Source organism: Nannospalax galili, unplaced genomic scaffold (assembly GCF_000622305.1).
Source record: "Nannospalax galili isolate Female #2095 unplaced genomic scaffold, S.galili_v1.0 scaffold17, whole genome shotgun sequence".
In the NCBI taxonomy this organism is placed as follows: domain Eukaryota; kingdom Metazoa; phylum Chordata; class Mammalia; order Rodentia; family Spalacidae; genus Nannospalax; species Nannospalax galili.
This window is the reverse complement of record NW_008342276.1, coordinates 1,608,902-1,634,820: the sequence shown is the minus strand read 5'-3', so window position 1 is coordinate 1,634,820 and position 25,919 is coordinate 1,608,902. Positions and strand designations below refer to the sequence as shown.

The window sequence follows — 25,919 nt, the reverse complement described above, 5'->3', positions numbered from 1 at the left end:
TAAGATTAATGTCTGATTTCAAATTTATGTAAAATAGTTTGTGATAGGTAGAGAATGGGCGGGAGCGAGTGGCGCAGATGGAGGAGGCACGAGCGGATGGATGAGGCACGGAGGCTCAGATGGAATTCTCAGTGGGACATAGATTTATTTCGCACGGGGCACCTTTCCCTCGGGAAGGGAAAGATGTCCACGAAGGGAAAGATGGAAGGGAAGGGAAGGGAAGGGAGAAGGGGGAAGGGGGAAGGGGGAAGGGAAGGGAGTCAGGGAAAGATGTCCAGGAAAGAATGTCCACGGGTTGTGAGCTGGGACTTTACATATGGGGGCTTTAGGGTGTGGAATCAGGGAGGGGGAAGCAGGTAGGATTAGGGTGTGGAAGTGTCTTCTTTTCCTCTTAAGATAAGAGGAACTCTGCTTATCTTTGGAGGTCAGAGGAAAGGCAGTGCTTCTCAGCAGAGTTTGTAGGTCCCTGTTGGGGAGGGGGAGGAGGCTGCTATTGGAACCCTAACACTATCTATCTTTCTATCTACCTGTTTCTAGTTCACTGGACTTAGGTTCCAAGTCTGAGATATGTATAGGAAACTGAAAACCTGAGAAACAATCATGATGTTGCTCTTTGGGTGGAAGGACAGAGCCAGTCCTCCTTTTCCCCACCTTTCAGTCCTCTGTTTCTTTGGTGTATAATGTTCTTGGGTTTAGTTGAACTTAATGGGAGGAATTACAATGTGTTTATCTTCCCAGAAGCCAAAATCCAGATACTGAATACATGTTTAAGATGGAACCTCTAAGATTTTCTGATGGAACAGGGCTGAGGCATAAGATAATCAAAGAGCTGAAGTGACACCAAAGGTTTTGGTCCTATTAGCAAAGAATAGAGCTGTCATCAAATCATATGGAGAAGCGTAGGAAGACTTTTGTGGGCAGTGGTATTTGTGGGTCCTTTTGGGAGGTGCTTATTGGACACTGACATGGCGGTGAGGAATAGGCAAACAGACACTCTGATGTGGAACAGTGGAGAGTTACTTATATAAGGAATAAAAATTTGAGAGCCATCAGCACAAATGTGATGTTTAAGATCATTGAAAATAGATAATGTCACCATGATAAGGAATAAAAATAAGGGAAAGTTGATTTTGAACCTGGACTCTTGGGTTTTTCAATATTTAAAGATGAAAGGGGCAGAGAAATCAGCAAAGACAACTGAGAAGAGGCGGGTGATGCAGAAAGAAAATCAGCAATGCAAATGAAGGAGCCTTGCTTCTAGGCTCTTTTTTTCTAGCTTAGGTGATCATGCTGATTTCCTAATTCACATTTCAGGTTCTATTTCATAGTTGCTCCCTCTTGTACCTCTTCAGTCTAGGATATGTTATACAAGGAGCTCATGAACTGTCTAGGGACACCTGAAAAGAATTCATTGTAATAATGTATTTGGCAGGTATGACTGCAAAGCCCTAGTGGTACATTTTTAAGGACAGAAAAAGACCTTTTGAAATTTGCTTACTTGTTTTATCAATAATGGAAATGTTGATATTGTAATTTTTCTTTTTTTTTGGTCTTTTTGAGACAGGGTCTCCCTGTAGCCTCAGCTGTCCTGTAATTCACTATGTAGACCAGGCTGGCCTTGAACTCACAGAGATCTTCCTGCCTCTGCCTTCTGAGTGCTGGGATTAAAGGCGAGGGCCACCATGCCCGGCCCGATATTGTAATTTTAAAATAGAACTCTTATATATGTTGTAAGATTAACCAGTTAATGAATTTATTTTTCTTTATAAATATCCTGTTCCAATTTGTTTTTATTTTTATTTATTTAAATTTATGTGACTGTGTTGCCTGCACCTATGTGCGACTGTGTTGTGCAATGCATGAGGAGGTCAGAAAGTGTTAGATCCCCTGGAACTGGAGTTATGGACAGATGTTAGCCTCCATGTAGGTGCTGGGAATCGAACCTGGGTCCTCTGCAAGTGCTCTTAACTGCTGAGCCATTTCTCCAGCCCCAGATTATTTTTTTTTAAGATAAGGTCTTACTTTGTAGCCCTAGCTGGCCTGAAATTCTATGTAGACCAGGCTGATCTCAGAGAGAGCATAGGGAGCCACCTGCCTCTGCCTCCAGAGTGCTGGGCCAGTTTGATTCCTTGTAAGAGGTTTTCATTTTTCTTTTAACCTTCCTACTACTCCTTTCTAGTATAATTCTACTATGATCCATCTTTATTACTTCTACCTTTACGGAGACTTTATCTGTGACCAGCATGTGGTCTATTTTGTTAATTCTTCTTCTTTTTTGGTCTTTTTGAGACAGTCTCCCTCTAGCCCCAGCTGGCCTGGAACTCACTATGTAGACCAGCCTGGCCTTGAACTCAAAGAGATCCTCCTGCCTCTGCCGCCCAAGTGCTGGGATTAAAGGCGTGTGCCACCACACCCAGCCTATTAATTCTTATATACCTGAGAAAGTAGACTTTGAGTCATTAGTAACTTTCCAGGTGTGACAATTTCTACTTTGAGACTGAGGTATAACATCATACCCCAACAACAGTAACACCACCAAAAATAAAAACTTTAGGGCAGAATATGGCCTGCCATGGTGTAATCATTTAATTGAACTCATTATTATAGACCAGGCTGGCCTGGATTTTATAGAGATCTGCCTGCCCCTGCCTCCCGAATGCTGCCATTAAAGGTGTGCACCACCACGACGGGCTTTTTTATTTTTTATTTTTGAGACAGGGGCTTACTGTGTAGGCCTGACTGGACTGAAACTCACTTTGTAGACCATCCTGGCCCGCCACCATCCTGGCGTGCGCCACCATGCCCAGCCAAGAGAGTGCTTTAATATACATATTTAAAACGGTTTTCTACAACCAACACATTGTTTGCATACTTGAGATACATATTTCATAGCTCCGTGTTACAGGTCAGCATGATTTGTAGGGAATGTATTCTACATACGTAACTGCATAAACTTCAACATTACAGCACTACATAAAATAATTTCATAGGTACTTTATAGAAGTAAACCTTCGCCGAAACTACTAAACCACTAAACGCTTGGAGACTCTGACCATTCCATATTTTAAGCAATTTCTGTATACTCAGATTGGTTAGAGACTGCGGTCTAAACTCGAGTAAGACAAGCAACGTAACACCAGCCTGTCATTAGCAGTGTGACGTTGAGAAACTAAGTCTCAGTCTCCTTGCGTGTATAACGAGTCTTCAACCCTCGACAGTGTGCAAGAAGAGTGGGGATTAAATTTAGAAGTGAAAGCAATTTACATTGGAGACACTAGAGAAAGGGGAGCTATATTACGGCCATTTGCCTAAGGGAGAATAAGTCCACATTTTAAAAATCGACCTGGAGTCGGGTGTTGTGATGCACACCTTTAATTCCAGTAGTCGTGAGGCAGAGGCAGGTAGATCTCTGTGGATTGGTGGCGAGCTAGCCTGGTCTACATAGCGATGCCTAGGCCAGCTGGAGCTACAGGGAGATCCTATCGCAAAAAAGAAAAGAAAACAAAAAATAAAACAAGATAAGACAAATCACCCCCCCCCCAAAAAAAAAACAAAAAACAAAACTTACTTGGGTTCTAAGTATTCAATGAATGTGGGCTGGATCCAAAAATGCATACTGCGCAGGCGCAAATGATACCCGCCCGCCTCACGGGATGCTACTGAGCTCAGTGGCAGGACTGGAAAAAATCAGGGCGGCAGAGTCCCTCCCGCCCTGGTGTCTCTCTCCTAGTCTCCGCCCCTCCGTCACAGCCTTGCCAGGGGCGTCAGGAAAGCTTCCTGTTTCCGCTTCCGGCGCCTCACGCTTCTCTTTCTTCCGGTCTGGCTGGAAACATGGCGTCCCGCAAGGAAGGCACCGGCTCCGCCGCCACCTCCTCTGGCCCCGCCAGCGGCGCTGTGGGCAAAGGCAAGGGCAAAGGCGGCCCCGGGGACTCGGCCGTGAAGCAGGTGCAGATCGACGGGCTGGTGAGTGCGCCGGGCCGCGTGGGCGCTCGCGAGGTTCCCTCGCTGGGACCGTCCCTGTGCGTCGCGCTCCAGGCGCCGCTGAGCGCTGTGTTCCGATGGCAGACGCGGGTGGCACGTACTGTGCTCTTGTTTTGAGATGGTCAGGGAAAGGGCTGAGGGCCGAGCGGTTGGCAGCTGCGTGGAGAAGGACTTAGCTGCCCGTTTAGGGCTCTGGGAAGGGGAGAGTGAAGAACCTGCCTTTGCTTCCCGCCTGGGCTTTGGACGTGTACATCTTCGAGTTTTACTTTGTAGCTACACTTTTGAGCTGTAGTTCAGCACTTGAGAGCGCACTTTGGAATAAACTCCAATGTAGTGTGCAGTCCGAGTAGCAAAGTGCCGTAGAACATGTTTTTGGTTACGGTTCGTGATCTAGGGCATCTGTGGAAACTCGGGGAAAGGAAATGGACAGAACCGAAAAGAGGCAGATCTAGAATGATGTCAGCTTCTATAAAGCATTCTTTCTGCTTTCTTTTTTCAGAAGCATATTTTTCTCTCAAATCAGTTTCTTAAGTTATTTTCCATTAGGAAAAAACTTTAGAGAAGTGTAGTAGGTATTTTTAAATTCATGTGAAAATTACGATTGTGATTAAGCAAGCTGTGCTTAAGTGAAACTTAATGATAATTTCATCCCAGGATATAGTTGAGTTTAGTGAATTGACACAAATGTTTGCATTAAAAAAAATGCAGCCTAGATCTGGCATGGTGGTGCATGCCTTTAATCCCAGCATTTGGGAGGTGGAGGCAGGTGGATTTCAGAGATCAAGGCCAGATTAGTCTACATAGAGCTCCAGGCTACTTGGGGCTACTTGAAGACCATGTTTTAAAACAAAAAAGCAAAAGTGTAGCCTGATGTTTAAGGGCCCAAGGTTCTTAAGAACCTACCTTCTTAACTTGTGTGTTACAAAGCCACTCTTAGTTTCTAGAGCTGGGAAAGGTAGGTGGTATAAATTTGCTTGATAGATATGATTTATTTTAGGATCTGTGCTGGGTATGGTGGCACACACATTTTTAATCCTAGCACTTGGTAGGCTGAGGCAGGAGGATGGGGAGTTGAAAGTCAGCCTGGGCTCTGTGGCAAGACTATCTCAAATAAAACAAAATAAACATTTCAGGGCAGTCTTCTAATTGGTGAGCACTATCTAACATGGACAGTGGTAAAAGCCCACCAGTAACTGTCATGGGTGCCTTAAGAGAGCATGTTGCTGCAGGTGGAGGCGAAGATCACCTTAGTTTGACAAGAAGGAATGGGCCTAGCAAAGTAGAGAGACACTTCTCAATGTCTGGATTCATAAATTGCTATTTTCTTTTATGATCTTGTAATTGATTAATATGAAACTGGTTAGTGTTCTTCACGGGATATTGGTTTAAAAAAGTAGATGTTACTAATTTACTGTCAAAGATACTGTGTTCAGTGGTGCAAGTACTCATGTCTACTGTCAAAGGGACCTCTTTTTAGTATCAGGCTACCAGGGAAGTCAGATTAAGAATTAGAAACTTATCAGTGACCCTAAATGAGTCATAAAAAGGGTACTTAGGTTGTCAGGCTTGATGGCAGGTGCCTTTACCCACTGAGCCTTCTCACTGGCTCATAGTTCCATCACCAATTTTAGCAATTTTTTTCCCTTAGCTTTTTGGTCTTCCTCATACTTCCTCATACTTTCACTGAGACATTCATTTACTGTAAAAGTTCAGATCTTAGCTCCCTTCATTAGATGTTTTCAGTGACTTTTTCAGTGAACTCAAGGCCCACCAAGGTACTATTTTTGCTTCTTGTGTTCCTGGTTTTATGTTCAGTTTTGTTTTCCGATCTTTCCAGGATTTGTACGAACTATATGTTTTAGTCACCCATGGCTAGTTATCCGTGCCCTGACTACATCCTGCATATTGTCTCTCTTAGGTTCATGAACATTCCTCTTTCCCTGCCTGTCACATATGAAGTAATAAATGTAACTTAATAAAGCTATTATGTTTTAATATTTAGTCTATTTTGAATCTGTATACTTCAGATGTATTCTGCTCTTGATTCTGTTAATAATTTATGGATAGCTTATCTTTTTTTAAAAAAATATTTATTATTTTATGTGTATGCGTGTATTGCCTGCATGTAGATGAATGCACCTGTGTCGTGCAATGCCTGCGGAGGACAGAAGAGGCTGTCGGATCCCCTGGAACACAGTTCGCTGCCATGTGGATGCTGGGATTCAAGCCTGGGTCTTCTGCAAGAACAGTCATTGTTCTTAACCACTGAGCCATCTCTCCAGCCCATGTATGGGCTATCTTATGTGACATCCAATTCTGGTAGATAGATGCTGGCTCTATGGATGAGCAATATAGACAGACCCCCACTCCTACCACCATGACTACTCTTAGCCATGCATAGGCTGGCTTGAACCTAGATAGTAATTTCATACTGTATTTAGCCTAATGATTGATTACATTTGCTTTTGGCATGTTAATACCGGCTAAGACCAATTCTTTTTCCTTTCCCATATTATTTTGAAATAGGGTCTCACGTACCCCAGGTTGACCTTGAACTCACTGTGTAGTCAAGGCTAGCCTTTAATTCATGATCCTCCTGCCTCAGCCTCCTGAGTGTTGAGATTACTTACGTGCACCACTGTGTTCTGCTCTGGTTTTTCTTTCCAGTGTTTGATATTCTTTTGTCAGTTCTCTGTATTATTTCATTTCCCATAGCATATGAACATAAACAGGATGTGACATGCCCCCATTTAAAAAATTTTAGCTCTGTCCCTCTTTCACCTTCCTATGTTCCATTTTTTTAGCCCCCTTTTCCCTCTTGAAAAGTCAGTTAAAGTACAGTCTATATTTGTGTTTTTTTATTCTTTCTTAAATTCCTTAATCTCTTCTCCCCACCACTATTGAATCACTATTGAAAACTTTGTTGTAATTTCATTACATAGAAGATATTCTTAAATATCACAGAGAATATTCTTTTTTTTTGGTCTTTTTGAAACAGGGTCTCCCTGTAGTCCCAGCTGTCCTGGAACTCACTATGTAGACCAGGCTGTCCTTGAACTCAGAGATCCGCCTGCCTCTGCCTCCCGAGTGCTGGGATTAAAGGTGTGCGCCACCATGCCCGGCTACAGAGAATATTCTTAATCAACTTGTTTAATTTTTGCAAGTTTTATATGAACATACGTTAGTGGAATATGAATTAAGTTACAGAATATATTCTTTCATGTCCTGAGTCCTCACTTAACTAGGGATGCTCCTTGTTAGCTTTTCTAAGTAATGCCAAATTATTTTTCATAGTTACAGGACCTCCTATTTGTACCCAGTAGTGACATTACTTAGAAAGCTAACCAGGAGCATCCCTAATGAATGATAGTAGCTTGTGTCATTCATCTTGGCATGTGAATAGGCATGTCAGTGGTTTATTTTTTCCTCCCATTGAGTTAACTTTTTTATCCAACACTCTATGAGGGCTTAAAACCCATTGCCATTGAATCTTGATTGTTGCCCTCCAAACTTTGTAAGACGTTATCTTTTGTTGAACATAGTGTTAGTGTACTGTTAACTGCCTCATTCCCACTGTTTTGTAAAGAAGGCAGAGTATGTTGTTTAGCAGTGGCAAAGTCTGACGTACATATATATGCCTTATTGCTGTTCAGGGTTCAGCTCCTCCCATGTCAGTTGGTCCTTGTTACTACTTGGAACTTTTTTGTCTGTTGGTTGTCTAGTATCTCCTAATGCTAGAATGTCAACTTCCTGATAGCAGGAATGTATCCACGCAGTATTTCCAAGTGTTTAGAGCAGTGTCTCACATAGAAAGCACTCAGATACTGTGAAGGAATTGATGTATTCCAGTTGCGTGAAGTGTATCATTAGGAGAAACTGAGTATTGGTAAATGCTTTGTAGAACTAATGTTGGTAAGAAGTGTGTTAAAGAGTACATAATTAAGGATAGTAGCCTAGTTAAAGCTATGAACTTGTTTACATTTCTTCATTTTTTTCCATTGTCAGTTTTTTATCTGTAATTCAAAGCACCAGTGTTAATTGAGCACCCAGTATTTATAAGGTCCTTGTTATGGTTTGGGTATGGAGTGTCTCTAAAAGGTTGGTTTTCAAAAGGCTTATACTTCAATATAGAAGTGTTCAGAGGTGGGACCATTAGAGGTGATTGGTTATTGGTGTTCTGATTTAATCAATGGAATAATCTGTTGCTGGGTTCATACTTTGCTGGAATTATTGGGAGGTAGTAGAAATTAGGGGGTGGGGCTTAGTTGGAGGATGTAGGAAACTGGAGGCATGCCCTCGGAGAATAGCCCTTGTCTTGAACCCTTTCCCTCTGCTTCCTGGTTGCCTGAGGTAAATACCTTTCCTCTGCTCTGGCTTCACCATGGGTTCAGAAGCACTGAACCAAGTGAGAGCAGAAACCTAAACTTCTGAAATCATGAACCAAAATAAATCTTCATTCCTTTGTTGTTTTTCCTAGGCATTTTGTCACAAAGCTGACTGACAGCCTGTATAGGAATATCTGACTAAACTTTACCTGATCTTCACAATAGCTTGATGGGTAGATGTTATTGCTGCCCTCCCTAATGGTTATTCAGATATAATTTGACAGAGTTATGGAAAGTTTTGTGAATTGTGTCGTTGAGACTTGTAAAGGGATGCTAAACTATCATGTGTATCACTGTAAACTTCCAATGTTGCCTGGCACTGCAAAGGAGATAATAGCTTGATAAAATCTACAAAGTTGACACTCTTGTCTAAAATCTTGGGCCCAAGAAGAATATAACTTGACCCAGTTCTTTTCCTTTTTTTTGAGAGAGGGTCTCATTGTGTAGCCCCGGCCAGCCTGACTCATTGTATACCAGGCTGGCTTGGAACTCACTATGTGCACCATGCTACCCTCAAACAGAGATCTGCCTGCCTCTGCTTCTGAGTGCTAGAACTAAAGGTGTTCACCATCATACCTGGCGATTTTGAAGGCTTTTTGTTTTAATTTTGAAGTTTTAACAACAACAACAACAACAAAAATGACATGATTCTTGACCCTTGCAATTTCCTGACCAGAATAGTTTGACAAACATAATTGTTTTTTTTTCAGTTAGATAATTTGAAGCCCTCTAAAACACCAAAACCTGTTAATGTTTTTTGCCATTTAAATTGTCTTTCTGGAGTGTTATGAAATTTTCTGCCTTTTAGTCAAAGAATATTGAACAATCTGTTTTGATGACTTGGTTTTGTCATTAAGAATATAAGCCATTAACCCATATTGTAGAGTAGTGCTCAAGAAACCTTTGAGGTGTTTAGTCTGTTTATTTCTATAGTAAATGTATTCTGTCGTAGATTTTAAGTGCCTTGAGTAGTTTAGTTGGTTGCTTCCTTCCTCTTAAATTTATCTACCTCTTACTTTTTGGATTTCTGGCTTTTCATTTTTGTGAATCAAAGGCCAGTTAAGGAATCTTATTAGGATTATTTCTAATCTTAGAGTAGTATATTCCTGAATAAAGATTAAATATTCAGCTTGCTATCTTGACTGCTTAGGTTTTTATGTGTTTTTTTTTTTTTTTTTTTAACCAAGGCAAGTAAGATGTTATTGTTTATAAATAGTAGCCTTTTATAGTAGAAAATCATTTGGCATATAGTATTATATCTTAGTAGCTCCAGGAGCTGATAGGATTAATATGAGTTATACACACACTTTTCCCATGATACATATATGAAGCTGGTTGCTTTTCAGAGACAAAGCAAATTGTCCTGGATCTTGAACTCAAGTATTTCATTCTGTCATCCATTTTTACAGCTGTTCCATACATTTTTAAAAAGATTTATTGGGGGGGGAGAGAGAGACAGAGAGACAGAGAGACAGAGAGAGAGAGAGAGAGAGAGAGAGAGAGAACACCACACGTGTGCAGTGCCCAAGAAGGCCAGAATAGAGTGTCAGAGCCCCTGGAGCTGCAGTTACAGGTGGTTATGAATCACCCGACAGTGTTGGGAACTGAGCCTGGGTGCTCTGGAAGAGTAGCACACGATTGTAACCACTGAACCATCTCTCCAGCCCATGCTTCATACAGTTAAAAAAGATTTATTTATTTTTATGTATATGAGTGTTTGCCTGTGTGTGCCACATGTGTGCAGGAGCCCATGGAGGCCAGAAGAGAGCATCAAATTTCCCAGAGTTGCAGGTGGTTGTGAGTTGCCATATGGGTTCTGGGAACTGAACGCAGGTCCTCTCAAGAGTAGCAAGTGCTCTTGGGCTGGATAGATGACTCAAGTTAAGAACACTGACTGTTCTTGTAGAAGACCCGGGTTTGAATCCTAGCACCCACATGGCAGCTAAGAACTGCCTGTAATTCCAGTTCCAGGATATCCAGCGGTCTCTTCTGTCCTCCTCAGGCATTGCATGACATGGATGCACTTACATACATGTGGGCAATGTACACATGCACATAAAATAAAAAAATTAATAAAAAAATTGAAAAAGTAGCAAGTGCTCTTGACTGCTGTGGTATCTCTTCAGCCTTCTGTCATACATGTTAAGGACTTGATTGGTATCCATTTTTATGTGGCAGCTACTGTAATGCGTTTGGAGGCCAGAGGTCATCATTTGGCATTTGGTATCTTCCTGAATGGCTCAGGGTTTTATATATATAATATATATATGTATATATATATGTATATATGTACATACATATGTCTATATTTTTTAATTATGATTGTATGTATCCCACATTTCCCACCTCCAACTCTCCCCATATATACCCCAACATGCCCCCTCCCAACTTTGTGTCCTTTTTAAAAATAACCTATTGAGTCCAGTTAGTGCTGCCTATATGTGCCTGGGTTTGGGACCATCCACTAGAGCATGGGATACCTATCAGTGGCCACATCCTCGAAAAAAGAAATTTTCCCTCCCCCAGCAACTGTCCACTGCCAGTAGGTCCCCAGTAAGTTGTAGGGTCTGGAGATCATCTACCTCCCCCACCTATACTGGAATTTTGTCTGGCTTGATCTTACGTAGGTTACGCACAGCTGTTGTGAGTTCATGGGTGTAACAGCCATGGCATGTCCAGGAGACAGCATTTCACAGCACTCCTCCCTGTCTTTTGGCTCTTGGCATTCTTTCTGCCTTTTCTTTTTTCATAATATTTTTATTATTTTTGTTTTTTTATGTATAGTATGCATATATTGCCTGCATGTAGGTAAATGCACCCGTGTTGTGCAATGCCCATGGAGGACAGAAGAGGCTGTCGGATCCCCTGGAACTGGAGTTACAGACTGTTAGCTGCCATGTGGGTGCTTGGATTCGAAACCAGGTCCTCTGCAAGAACAGTCAGTGTTCTTAACTGCTGAGCCATCTCTGTAACCCCTCTTTCTGCCTTTTCTTCTGTGATGCTCCCTGAGCCTTGGTGGTGGTGGGGTTAGTATAGATGTCCCATTTAGGGCTGAATGACCGGTCTCTTATTCTCAATACTTTGATCAGTATGCTCTCTTTTCATCTATTACAGAAGCCTCATGTGACTGGTCTTACATACTGTTTTGTACTTGGCTGTCACAGATGGTGCTGTTGAGTAGATTAGGGACAGGTATAGCTCTAAAACTCAAAACCTTTGGAAAATCACCATTATTCACTAAATAAAATCTCACTTCCCTGTGCGATAGGTAAGTTCCTCTTTACTTTGTTGAGAGAAGAAAATCCTCATTTTATATTCGACATAGAAATACCTAATCAGTTTCATTCTGAAGGACTTCCTGAGCAGAAGATGGATAATCATCTTATGTGCATTCTGTGGTATACTTTGCATATTGGAAACAGAAGCCTTTTTAATCTATTAGGTCTGTTTAATGAAGCATGCCCATTGTACTGGGTAAATGTGCACATGGAACACAAGCCAAAGGACGAATGGGAACTAATAATGAACAGTGGGAACTAACAACAGATGGCGCCCCCTTGGTGTTCCACCTACCTCTTCCTGGTCTACTATAAGTACTCATTGTTTTTTTTTTTCAATTGTCCCCCTCCCCTCAACCTGTTTTAGCTACTACTGAAACAGAATGGTCTTTTAAGTAGTGGTCAGTGAACCTAAATGAGGAGGTAGATATTTCATAACAGTTCTGAATTTTTATTTATTGCTTTTGGTGAGAGAAGAGATCAGTTTTATTCCAGGTAAGTCTTTCTATCGCTCATTTTACTTTAGAATAATTACCTTGTGGGATGGTGTTATGATAATGTAGAAGTTTATGAATCAGACAGCCTTGTCAGTTTAACATTAAATTGTGCTTGTGTATTTGCACATATGGTGGCACCGTAGTGCTTTCTGTGGCTGCACATAGGGTGAGAGGTAGCGTTCTGTGGGATATCCTAAAGCTACATTTCCCTGCTTTTTTTCCTCAACAGTTGCTAGCTGGGTTAGCCTTAAAAATGTGAGCCATCAATGAGCATTAGAGCCAAGAGAATAATAATGAAACATCCTTTCAAACTGAAATATTATAGAGGTGGTAGTGATGAATCATAGTGGAACATTGTAAAGAATCCCATGTGTGTCAGGGTTTTAGAGCCCCCCCCAAAGTTACTTAAATTTCTTTCACATCAAAATGTAACAGCAATGATTTAAATCCCATTTATTATTTGTCTCAGCCAGTTATGAAATGGAACTCCTATCCCACTTGAGCCATAAAATGTGTTAAATTTAAGACGAATGCAGCTTTTCTGCTTTTTGAATTTATGGTTTGGCCATAACTACCTTCTTTGTTCAGCGTTAAAAAAGATGATCTAGGCTTAACCAAATAAGAAAACTGCCAAGTTCACAGATCAGGCAGCAAGAAAAGCCAGAATTAAATGAAAGTCTACAAACTGACCTTATAGAATATGCTAGTGGGAGATTTTGTGGCATTGCAGTTTCTTTGAGACTAGAATTCTTCTGCAGTAATAGCTGTTCTTTGACAGTGATTGATGTGAGAAGTTCAGGCTTTTGGCTTTCCTCCCTGAAGCTGCACAACTTGGGTAAGTGCTAAGAATCATGCATCCTGCCTCACCTCACCTGGCCAGCAGCTCATGCAGTTGGGGTTCTGCTGTTTTGCTTTGGACACTTAAGAAAATCCTGGAGTGGACCTGATCTTTATTTTTAACTAGAATAGTGATCTCTGTAAGTAAAATTATTCATGTATGAGTACATAGGTGAATACATAATATTTTGAATAAATTGGCTTAATTGTCCTTTTTTGTGATTTTATTCATTTATTTTTGTAACAGAGTATAATACACCAGGCTGCACTCCAGGCGCTTTTGAAGCTGAGGCTGGCCTTGTTCTCCTGATCCTTTTGCCTCCAGTTCCCCAAATCTGGAGTTACTGACATGCACCATGCCTGGCTTAATGCACTTTTAAACTTTTAAATATCAGACTTAAAAAAAAGTCTTGTCCTGGACCTTTATGATAATGGATTGCTAGAAGAGTCCTCGGAGCAGATAATCCTTCAGTTTGGTATCAGGTGGGTGATTTGTCTTTTTGAGACAGGGTTTCTTTGTAGCCCCAGGTGCACTAGAACTCACTGTGTAGACCAGGCTGGCCTGGATCTCACAGAGATCTGCCTGCCTCAGGTGTACACCACCACATCCAGCTGTAGTGATTTTTAATGACCTGTAATTTACATTTTGTTAGGCTGAAAAATTCCCTGAGGAATGCAGTGTAAACATTCTAGAGAGACAGTGTCAGTCCCTTCCAGGTACTTGGCATGTTTTCGTCAGTTACTATTTGTTGGATATACGAATGAAAATGAGTAGATGGGATGCCGGTTCTCGCTGACTTACCTCTGTTTTGAGAGCTTGCTGCTGAAGTAGATTTATTTTCACTCCTCCTAAAACTGGTACTGTGAAGAATAGAATTAAAGGTAAGGGAATAATGGTGTGACCCCCCAAGGCAGAGTATGTTTGTCACCTTTAAGCATCCGAGTGGTAGGGAAAACCTGAAGGTTCATAGCCACAGTTTGAAGCTCACATCTATTGAGATGGTGTATTTTGAGAGACTTTGTATCTGCTACGTAAGTTGTTTGCTTCTAGAATCTAAATAAAGAGCTGGGTGTGATGGCATACCTAGAATCCCAGCACTTCGGAGTTAGAGGCAGTAGGGGATGAGTTTCCAGGGCAGCTGGAAGTATGATGAAGACCTTTCAAAAAACCCAAACCAAAGCCAAACAGAGTTAGACCATCTGCTTGCTTAGCACTGCAGGGGTGTGAGCACAGGTGTGTGCTGTAGGCCAACGCTGGGCTGTGTGAGGTGAGTACTGCTTGGGTCTGTATTAAGGAACTTCTGTAGCAGTGTCACTGCTGTACAGTTGAAGTGTGTGATCCCCGGGCTTCTAGTTTCTCTTTTTGAGATTTTTCACTTTTCTAGTAAGTAACACACCTGCTATTCTCCTAAGATACTGGTCTGTGATAAACTGACAGAAATGGGGTTCCCAGTGTTATAATACCTAATAGCATTAAATTTATTTTTTAAGTTAGCTTTGGTAGTTAATGTCTTAATGACTTCAGTCTTTTCTTACCTGTTAGCTGTCTGAAACGATGGAGGAGGTTCTGTCTGCTTGCTTCAGCCGTGTGGTGCTAGTTGTGACCTCGGCACTCCTGATAAGCTCTGCTTTGTAAAGGCAGCTTAAATATGGTGGATGCTACAGTTCCGGCAAGCTTTAAACTACTCAGGCTTCAGCAGTGCCTTTTTGTATGTTATTACAGAGACAGTAGGAAACCTGCTTTTGTCAGTGAATATTCATTTTTTTGTTATTTTTAGTTTATTTACTAATTTAGTTCTTTTCGTAACAGATTGAACCTAGGGCCACATACATGCTAGGCAAGTGCTGTACTGTATGCCTCCTGGCTCCTGTTGTTAAATGTTCATTATAGCAAGCACTAAGTTGAGTAACCAGCTGTTGATTTAGAATTGGCACAGGTTAGGCTTAACTTAAAGAGGCCTTTCTGCTGTTGAAAGCCAGCCTCAGGATCCTCAAGTTACATCTTTAATGGTGATGGTGTGTCAGTGTGCACATTATCTGATAATTTGTTGATGTGTTCAGTGACATCTGAATAGAACTGTAGAGTGGCCAAATCAAAAAGAGATTAGCATTTAGTCAACAGGTTTGGCGTTTAGTTGTGGGGTTGCTTAACTGCTATTATTTAGCTGTTGTTTTAGTAACATACCTCCCAGAGTGCTAAAATAAAGATATATATTATGTACACTGTATTCTGTCAATGTGGCACTGTCCAGAAAGTAAGTTGTTTTATTTTGTGGAGCTCCACATAGCAAGTCACAGTGATTGCCACATTTAGAAATCTTTCTAATTTTTTATTTGATATCTTTTGAATTGAGAACAAACACATGCTAATAATAATGCTAACTTTTTCATGGAATGCTTTGGGCATTCAACAAATGCCAAAAATTTATGGAGTTGTGTCTGTTTTGTCTGTTTGTTTTGTGATATGGGGATTGAACTCAGGGTTTCTTGCGTGCTAAGCTAGCACACCGCTGCTCAACTCCCTATCACTTTCACTCCATTGATTGCAGTGCTAGGAATTGAATGCAAATCTCTACCACTGTACTGTATTTTCAGTCTTTTATTTTGATACAGAGTCTCACTAAGTTGCCCCTAAGTTGTCTCTAATTCAGGATCCTTCTGCCTCCGGTTTCTAAATAGCGGAATTGTAGGCATTTACCTCCATGCCCTAGGCTCCAAGGACCTTTGTGCAAGAAAAATACTTTTTAAGTACACAGATGTAAAATAGTGCTTATGATTTTTTAGGGGAAGAGGTTTAATAAAGATATATTTTTTTAAGTTAAGGTTTTACTTTTAATTATGTGTATATGTGTGTGTGTATATGTATGTGTTTATGTGTGGGTTTGTGAACCAGTGTAGTGCCCACTGACGTCAGAGGGTCATTGGATCCTCTGGCACTGGAGCTATAGGTGATCATGAGCTGGTTTCCTTGGATGCTGGGAACTGAACTTGGGTCTTCTGTAAGAAGTGTACATGCTCTTAACCACTGAGCCATCCCTTTAGCCCTTAACAAAGATACTTTAATACAGTTATTATCACTAATGTTAAGAAGAAGAGAAGCGCTCAAAAAGATACTCCCCAGGATATGGATACAGGCTTCTTTTCAGAGAGAATCACTTTAAAAAAACGTGGTATGTTTTGTTTTGTTTTCCAGAAGGGGTGTGCTTTTTTGAGACAGGATGTCATGTTTCCCAGACTGGCTTCCAGTTCTCTGTAGCTGAGAGTGACCTTGAACTTGTTTTTGATCCTCCTGCCCCCACCTCCTGTGCTGGGGTTATTCTACCTTCCATGCTGGGTCATAGATGAGTGCTTGCCACAACCCCGTTTCCATAGGACTAGGAATGAGGATTTTAAGAAGGCCATGGTGGGGGTCTTGTTTACTTTGAGAAGTATATTTTTGGTACAGAATTTTAGATATTACAGGCATTTTATTTATCATTTTTATTTTATGAGTGTATTGCCTGCATGCATGTAAGTGCACCCGAGTCATGCAATGATGGTGGAGGTCAGAAGAGAGTACCAGATCCCCTGGAACTAGAGTTATGGATTGTTGTTAGCCTCTGTATGGGTTCTAGGAACTGAACCCAGATCCTCTGCAAGAGCAGCCAGTGAGTGCTCTTAACTGCTGAGCCATCGCTCCAGCCCCATTTCTCCAGCCCCATACTTTTTAAAACCATGTTTTTTAGGGTAGAAGGAATTAGCAAATACTTTAATCTTTATCTAGTTTCCGTGGATTAATTTTACATCAGCAGGCTTCTAGAAAGTAAGGATCAAAGGTGTGTACCACCATGCCCTACTTTATGTAAGATTTTGATACAGCTATTTCTGTCAGCACGTGGCCCTGTTATTATCTACTAATGCTTTTAGGAAAACATGAAAATGTATCACCTTTACCCATTATGCCATCTCTAGACCTTTTTTGTTTTGTTTTGCTTTGTTTTATTTTTTGAGACATGGTCTCAGTATGTAGTCCTGGCTGGCCTTGACCTCAAAATTTGCCTGCCTCTGCTTTGAGATTGCTGGAATTAAGGATGTGCACCCCCGTGCCTAGTCTCTAAACCTTTTTCAGGTTTTTAAAATACAACTTAAGAAAAGTAAATATTGGCATTTTACTTAAGGTGTCTGAAAGGCACAGTTTTCAAGTGTTCTTTTCACCAGTGGTGGTGGAAGGAAGTGGTCTTCAGAGGCTGTCTCTTCTTCCCTTCTAATTTCCAGGAGGCCTTTCCTGCCTCCCTCTGTGAAGGCTGCCTTCCTGCCTGTCCTTACGTTCCCGCATTCTTTTCTTCATAGTGAACTAATCACAAACAACTTTTCAAGTTGCTGTTAACGTCTTAGAGAGTCTTTTAAAAGTCTGTAAGGTCAAAACTTTTCACAATAATTCATAAACATTCCTTGCCAGTTCTTTGCTCATTCCTTCATGAGTGTTTAGTAGGCGTTCCACATGCTCGGTGGTACATGATATGAAAGATCAAATGCAAAAAACAAATACGATAATCCATCTGTCCTCTATCAAACAAGACATTAAAAATTTATGAAAATGTAAAGCCGTGTGATTTATCTGTTCTGATAAAAATGTTTTAAAAATGGACATTTTTTCCAAAAATGTGAAGTAGTATTATTTTTCCATCATGAGTAAATATTTTTGTTATGGAAAACAGTTGTTTTTCATAAAAATGTAGCTTATGCTTACATATAATGCATTCATTAATTCTAAGAGAAATATTTTGAACATTTCTCAATTTGAATTTCTGGTATGTAATTATCAATATTGTAGTGTTGGGCCCTTCAATGATTTTTTTAAAATTAAAAATTTTTAGAATGAATTTTTAAGGGTCCTGAGTGTGTTTGGTCATTGTTCCCAGTTTCTGTCATAGAGCTCCTACAACTGGAGGACTTTTTGAGTGATAGGAATGACTTTTGTTCATAAAAAACCTCCTTTAATCACATAGGAGTTTATGCTTAGGAGGAGAGGTAGGATGACACTGGTCCCTATAAAGAGATCAGAGCAGCTAAAATTCCAGTGCCCCAATGACCTCTGGGAACGAGGTGGGTAGGCTGGAGATGAATCTAATTTACTGAAGATCTGTAAAAACTCTTGAAGATGCAAACTTTGTTGAGTCATGGGGATCTCTATTTAGAGGATCTGGGAAGGTGGGAGGTCCAGGGAAAATCCTGCCCCTAATACCTTGCCCTGTCCGGTTTTTCTTCTTTTTAAAAATATTTATTATTTTTATTCTCTGTGTGTTTTGCCTGTATGTATGTAAATGCACCTGTGATACACAGTGTCTGGAGGTCAGATGAGGGCATCTGGAGTTAAGGACTGTTGTTAGCTGCCATGTGGGTGCTTGGAATTGAACCCAGGTCCTCTATAAGAGCAGCCAGTGCTCTTAACCACTGAGCCACCTATTCAACCCCCCATCCATTTCTTCTGCCTGTTCTGTATCCTTTATAAAAGCAGTGAATGTTAAGTCATGTGTTTGTTTCCCTGAGTTGTATAAGCCTTTTCAAGCTGTTAAACCTGAGAAAGGTGTTGTGGGAACCCCTGATTTACAGTCTGAACTTAAGATTGCCATCTGAAGTAGGGGCAGTCTTGTGGAACTGAGCTCTCAAAAATTTTTTAGTTTCTTAACATCTTGTGTGTGTGTGTGTGTGTGTGTGTGTGTGTGTGTGTGTGTACCACGTTGTTCTTATGGAGGCCAGAGGACAACTTGTGGAAGTCAGTTCTCTCCAACATGTAGGTCTCTACGATTGAACTTAGATCGTTAGGCTGGTGACAAGCACCTTTACCCTCCAAACCATCTCACCAACCCAATATTTTATTACTTGATATGTGTGAGTGTTCTGCCCCTATGTATGCTGCCTGTATGTATGTAAGTACAGTGCCTGTAGAGGTCAGAAGAAGGCACCGGGTCCCATAGAACTGGAGTTACAAGCAGTTTTGAGCTGCTGTGTGGGTACTAGGAAGTGAACCTGGGCCCTCTGCAAGAGCAGCAAGTGCTCTTAACAAGAGAACCATCTCTCCAGCCCCTAAGCTCTCAACTTTGGGGATCTGGCACTAACTTTGGGTAGAAAGTGCCAGAATTGCATTAAATTTTGAGACACTTCAGCTGGTGTTTGATCTTCTTGCCTCTACCATACCTGCTTGTAAGTTTTTAATGTGTTTACAGGGAGGTCCTAGGGAATCATGGAAGACTTTACCTGTCCTTGTACCTCTTTTAAATTTAAGCATTACTGATTGCTAGTGTAACAATTTATTTGGCTATTTTGACTTGGTATTTATATTATTGAGACTGTACCTACCTTAGAAGTTAAACCATTTGCTGCTTTAGACTTCAGAGGAAAGTTAGGTTTTTTTATTTTGTTTTTCTTTTTGAATCCAGACACTTTAAATAATCATATTATCCTCATTAGAGATTGCACAATAGAGTTATGCACATTAGAGATTGCTTTGCTGTTTCACAGTGTATATTAATAATGAGCAGTAGTAGAAAAGGTATTTCCTTTAAGGTCATCTGAGCAGACTTGCCATCCATTGATGTTTTTGCAGCTTGTCCAGTTCCTTACACTATTTGATGTCATGCAAACCATAGAAATCTCCAATCTCCAAGATGGTTCTAGTGACACCTGACCTATTCAAAGAACAGTACTTAGTTTGCAGGCTATTATCTAGTAGGTTAAGCACTCAAACTCAGAATGTATAGAAGGATTTGTTACATTGTTTCTCCAGTTTACTTCTAGCCCTTGAAGAATAATTATTTCAATAGCTTGTTATTTTTTTTTTTATGGGTATGCATGTATTGCCTGCATGTGTGTAAGTGCATCTGTGTCCTGAAGTGCCTGAGGAGATCAGAACAGAGCATCAGATCCCCTGGAGCTGGAGTTATGAATGGTTGTTAGCCACCATGTGGGTGCTGGTAATTGAACCTAGGTCCTCTGTAAGAGCAGCCAGTGGTCTTAACCACTGAACCATCTCTTCAGTCTCTGAAGAATAATTTTTATCAGAATCCTCATTTACAGTAATTATAGGATCCTGGCTAGCACTGGTTCTGTCTTAGTCAGGTATAGCCCTAAAACTTACTGGACTACAGAAAACTGGCATGCTTCTAATAAGGGTTGCCGATGGTCTCCTCCTGCTTGCTTCTGTACTCTAGTGATCCTTTCAGGTGGAGCTGAGTTTACTTATTGAGGATGATATTTTTGCTTTTATAAATAAAATGCTTGCTTTTAGGTCTGTATTTCTCACTGTCTTTCCATTTTTGTGACTTTGGAAGCCCTATAACATAAGGGCACTGCAATCCCTGGAGGCGTTAAAGCAAAGAAATGAAGACAAACAAAGGCTGGATCATGGTACTTCATTAAAGTTAGAATGAAGTAAGGTGCTGAGCCACCTGGAAACCTGAAACTCCCCAAACGGTGTAGGAACCCATCCCAGATCAACTAATTTTGAATACAGAGTGGGGCTGGGCACAAGTATATTTTAAGGCTCCCTAGATGACTGTTAATATGTACCCAGTATTGGGACCCCCTTTCTATTTACCCTGACAAAGTTTCTCAGATCATTTTGTTAAGCTGAGAACAAGTGATATAAATCTCCTGGGTGTGTGGGGTCATTGTGACACATATAAACAAAACATATTATGGGAGTATGTTTTTGTTTTGAAGAACTATTAAGCCTTCCATGTATCTTTTTAAAGGAAGAACAGGGAGCATGACATCAGTAACAGGATAAATATATCAGCACTGTTATATGGACAGAAGCATATGGCTGGTTGAAGGAAAAGCATGACTTGAAAACAGGATTTTTATGGGCAAACATTCCCATCTTGCAACTTGTGAGATTAGTGTTGCTAAAGATTTAAAGCTGCCTTACATTCTTGGGACAGCTGGTCATTTTTTGACTTTCAGTGACCAAGGCATAATTTGACCATCATCACCATTACTTCACAGATTTCCGTTGCCTGACTTTGGGACCTACACTAAGCTTGTCCTTGGTATGGGAATCTCTTAGTCTGTAGCAATAGCTTCAGGAATGTCTGCTAGAGCTGCATCACTCTCTGGTCTTTGCTATAAACATGGTTAGAGCACCGAAAATTTCTCAGTTACTGTGAAGCAACTAGCTTTGGACTTGGAAGTCAGTGTTTGCCTCCTGATTCCTAGTCAGATTATCTGTTTCCTTATGTAAGATAGGAAAATAGTATAACTGACTTCCTAAAAGGATGCTTATAAGGATTATAAGGACCTGGGTTTGGTTCCCAGCACTAACAGTGGTTAACAACCATCTGTAATCCTGGTTTCAGGGGATCTGATGCTGCCTTCTTGCCTCTGTGGGCTCCTGTACACATGTGGTGCACATAAACTTCATGTAGGCACTTAGATGTAAAAATAGTAAATAGACAAATATTTTAAGAAACAGTTTAGAAGCAGGATAAATTAAGGATTTGGGAAGTTTATCAAAGTCAAAGAGAAACACCTCTTTTTTTTCTATTTTTCCCCCCACCCTAGCCCCAAGTTTGTAAAACCTTTCCACTGTATTTGAAGATTTGAGAGTTCAATATTCTTTTTTAAAAAATTATTTCTTATGTGTATGAGTGTATTGCCTGCATGTGTGTAAGTGCACTGTGTTGTGCAATGCCTGCGGAGGTCAGAAGAGGACATCAGATCCCCTGGAACTGGAGTTACTTACGATTGCTACTGTCATATGGGTTCTGGGAATCTAACCCGGCTCCTTTGTAAGAGCAGCCAGTGCTCTTAACTGCTGAGCCACCTCTTTAGCCCCAAGAGTTTAATATTCTTGTGGTTTGGATATGAAGTGTTGCCAAAGGTGCTTTTTGTGTTGAATGCTAAGTTGCTGCCTGATGAGGCTTTGGGATGAGGGTTCTGATTTTATCAGTTAGATCCACTGTTAACTTCATAATTTGATGGTCGTGGAAACTTCTGGCGGTAGGGCCTGACAAGAGGAAATACATGTTTGGGGATGCTTTTAGAGGCTGTATCTTGTCTGTGGTGATTCTGAACTCTTCCCCTGCTGTTATGGGGCAGAGTAACTCAGCTCTACTGTACCCTCTCTGCTATAATGCTTTCCTTGCACTGTAGCCCAGAAACAAAGGAACCAGCCTACCATAGACTTTGAAACTGTCAAGCTAAACTAAATCTTTCCTCCCTTTTAAAAATTCTTTATAGTCAGGCATTTTGTCACAGCAACACAACGGACTTACAACATATATAGGTGAATTACATTGCATTGTTGTGACAGATGCCTGAGAAAACAATTTAAAGTTAGCAATTTTAATTTTGATTCATGGTTTCAGAGAGTTCAGTCCATGGTTACATGGCCCCAGTGCTTGGGGAAAGCATCGTCATGGTGTCAGGGGAGATTGTCTACCTCATGGGGGAGGGGAAACACAGCAAGGAGGAACTGGGGATGAGGCATAAATGTGGAGGTGTGCCCCTAGGGAGCTGCTTTCTCCAACCAGGCTCCGCCTCCTGAAGTTCCCAGAACCTCCCAAAATGCTGGGGACCAAGCATTGAACCACCCAAGCCTTGGGGCACATTCATGCTCAAACCACAGCAGTAGGAAAACAGGACCATAAAATTTCAAAATGATGAATGAATCTGCTCAAGTTTGGTAAGAATGGTGTTTTGGTCTTAAAGACTTCGTTTCATCAGATTATATTGAAATGACATGATCATAAATTTATTACTTCAGTGACTGAATCTTGTATTTTTATTTTGGACAAGAAAGATATTTATTGTAATTTTATTTATTGAAACTAACATTAGTGATTCCCAGGTTTGTCTTTCAAAGTGTGACTAATTGATCTCTAATACCTTCATGGTTTGGAAGGTATTCTTTCCTTATGAGTGCCTTTTACTGGAGAGAGATGAATTTATTGAACTCTATTAGTTCTCACTACAGGGTTATAAGTCTTCTCATCTATAATTACCCTATTCATGATGTTTTTTTAAAAAAATATTTATTATTATTTTTATTTATTGTGTGTACGAGTGTTTTGCCAGCATATGTGCAAGTAACGCACACATGTCGTGCAGTGTCCTCATAGGACAGAAGAGACCGCCCTCTGGAACTGGAGTTATGGATGATTGTTAGTCACCATGTGGGTGCTGGGAATCGAACCACTGAGCCATCTCTCCAGCCCTGTTATGTTGTTGGTGGTGGTCTTTTAAAAAAATTTTATCTATTTTTATTTTATGTGTATGAATGTAATGCTTGCATATAGATTGGTGCACCGTTGCCATGCAATGCCCGTGGTAGTCAGAAGAGGGCATTGGGATCCCCTGGAACTGGGATATAGACAGATGGTAGACACCATGTGTGTGCTGGGAATTGAATTGAGGCCCTCTGCAAGAGCAGTCAGTGCTTTTAACTGCTGAGCCATCTTTCCAGCCCTTATTTTTGTTTTTAAAGCATTAAACCACTGCATTTCCCATCTCTCATTTGGGTCCAATTACTGGTTTTTTCTTTGGTCACTGTAAAGAACTAAGTAGAATATTTCAGGAATGTTGGAAAGAGTGATATAATCTTTCTAAAACTGTGACTGCTTGTTTTAAAATTCATTAGTAACATTTTTTTCATTCTTTTTAAAAAAATTACTGTTTTTTTATGTGTATAAGTATATTGCCTACATGTATGTAAGTACAGCCATGTCACTAGGGTGTTGTATTCCCCTGGAACTGTAGTTATGGAGAGTTATTAGCTGCCATGTTGAGTGTTGGGAATCAAACCTGGGTCCCCTGCAAGAGCAACCAATACTCTTAACTGCTTAGCCATCTCTCCAGCCCCTTTCATCCATTGCTTGTGAAAGGAAATAAGGCTATTTTGACTTGACTTTTTTGTGAAAATATACTAGATTCTCGTCATTAGTATTCCTTTTTTTCATATATATAATAGTTCTCAAGGAATCATTCGTAGCTTGCTTCTGAAAATCTACATTAAGCTCAAATAACTTTTAACATGACTTGTTTACTTTGTTTTAATAGGTTTAGTGATCTCATGTATAGAGTTAAGTATCCAGGAACCTTATGAGAGCCTTATTACTTATGTAAGGTTAAAAGAAATGGCTTGTAAGACAACATTTGTTTAGTTCTAATATGTGGTTTTGTGATTGTGCGAACCCACTGTGGGTTGTTGCTATTTTTTTTCTCTTAGAGATAAAGGAAATGTGAAATGGTTTTAAGTTCTCTTTGGTATTTTCTTTTAGGTAGTATTAAAGATAATCAAACATTATCAAGAAGAAGGACAAGGAACTGAGGTGGTTCAAGGAGTGCTTTTGGGTCTGGTTGTAGAAGATCGCCTAGAAATTACCAATTGCTTTCCGTTCCCCCAGCACACGGAGGATGATGCTGACTTTGATGAAGGTAAGGATAGAAGCACATCGCAAGCGTGGCTTGCAGTGTATACAAGTAATATTAATTCATTTCCCAATGTAACTTTTGATTACTGGTTATTGGCACTCTGTCATATTAACCTAAATCACTTGATTTTTAAGCTTCTTAGAAAAATCACACCAATTGTGTGAATGAGAATTTGTATAATAAAATTCATTACCTTGGCCTATTTAGCATCCATTTTCCTCTATTTTGAAGTGTTCAGGAATAACATACCTAAAAGATTACACCAGATACAAAGTCAGCATCCTTAAAGATGTCTCTTTGGAAGTCTAATTGAAAATAGTTTTATGCTTTTGAACTCTTAGGCCTTGAATTTCTGTGTGACTTTATTTATTTATTTATTATTTATTTTTGTCTTTTTGAGACAGGGTCTCTCTGTAGCCCCAGCTGGCCTGGAACTCACTATGTAGACTAGACTGGCCTTGAACTCACAGAGATCCACCTGCCTCTGCCTTCTAAGTGCTGGGATCAAAGGTGTGCACCACCACACTCAGCCTGTGTGAGTTTTTTTAATTAAAGAAAATTGTATTAAGCTGGGTGTGGTGGTGCACGCCTTTAATCCCAGCACTCTGGAGGCAGAGGCAGGTGGATCTTTGTGAGTTCCAGGCCAGCCTGGTCTACATAGTGAGTTCCAGGACAGCTGGGGCTACAAGGAGACCCTGTCTCAAAAAAAAGACAAAAAAAAAAATATCGTATTAAAAAGCACATAAAAATTTACCATCTTATGTACGACAGAAGAATAAACTGTATGCAAGTTGTACAGTGGAGCCCTAGAACTTCTTGTAAAAGTGAAACTGTCCAATGACTTTTCTCCATTTCCACTTCTCTCACCTTTGACTGTCTTGTAGGTAACTGATAAAAGTTGAATCATGCAGACTTTGTCTTTTTCTGACTGACTCATCTAGCTTATGTCCTCAAGTTTCGTTCATGTTGCAGCATATGACAGGATTTCTCTTTTAACATCTTTTTTAAAAGGATTTAGTATAGCCTTTAATCCCAGCACTTAGGAGGCAGAGGCAGGCGGATCTCTGTGAGTTCAAGGCCAGCCTGGTCTACATTGTTGAGTTCCAGGCCAGCTGGGGCTACAGGGAGATCCTGTCTGAAAAAGACCAAAAAAAAAAAAAAAAAGAATTTCGTTTGTTTCTATCTGCTTGTATGCACGTGTATGCAAGTGCCTGCAGCGAACAGAAGGGGGCATCATATCCCCTGGAGCTGAAGTTACAGGTGATTGTGCTACCTGATGTGGGTGCCAGGATCTGAAGTCCAGTCCTCTGCAGGAGCACCAAGTCCTTAACTGCTGAGTCACCTTTCTAGCTCTGAGAATATCTTTTATTTATTCTTTGACAATTTCATACATGTATGCAATGCATCTTGATAGACCTACCCCTAACCCTCCCTCCTTTTACTCCTCCCAGACATCCCCTAACACACCCCCTCCCACCTTCCTGTCTTCTTTTCTGTGTGTGGCCTATTGAATGCAGTTAGTGCTGCCT

General features: G+C 40.6%; 1 protein-coding gene across 2 annotated transcripts in view; it reads left to right on the top strand.

Moving 5' to 3' along the window:
* Positions 1-3,791: 3,791 nt before the first annotated feature.
* Positions 3,792-25,919, top strand: part of Eif3h (eukaryotic translation initiation factor 3 subunit H) — a 98,867-nt gene continuing 76,739 nt past the window's right edge. The window contains exons 1-2 of one of the 2 annotated variants that reach the window (XM_008837959.3): positions 3,792-3,963; positions 24,237-24,393. In XM_008837959.3, the coding sequence (XP_008836181.1) occupies positions 3,832-3,963; positions 24,237-24,393 (289 nt within the window). In that variant the 5' untranslated portion in view covers positions 3,792-3,831. The remainder of the gene's footprint in view (positions 3,964-24,236; positions 24,394-25,919) is intronic. The other variant, XM_029565859.1, reaches the window with a different exon arrangement.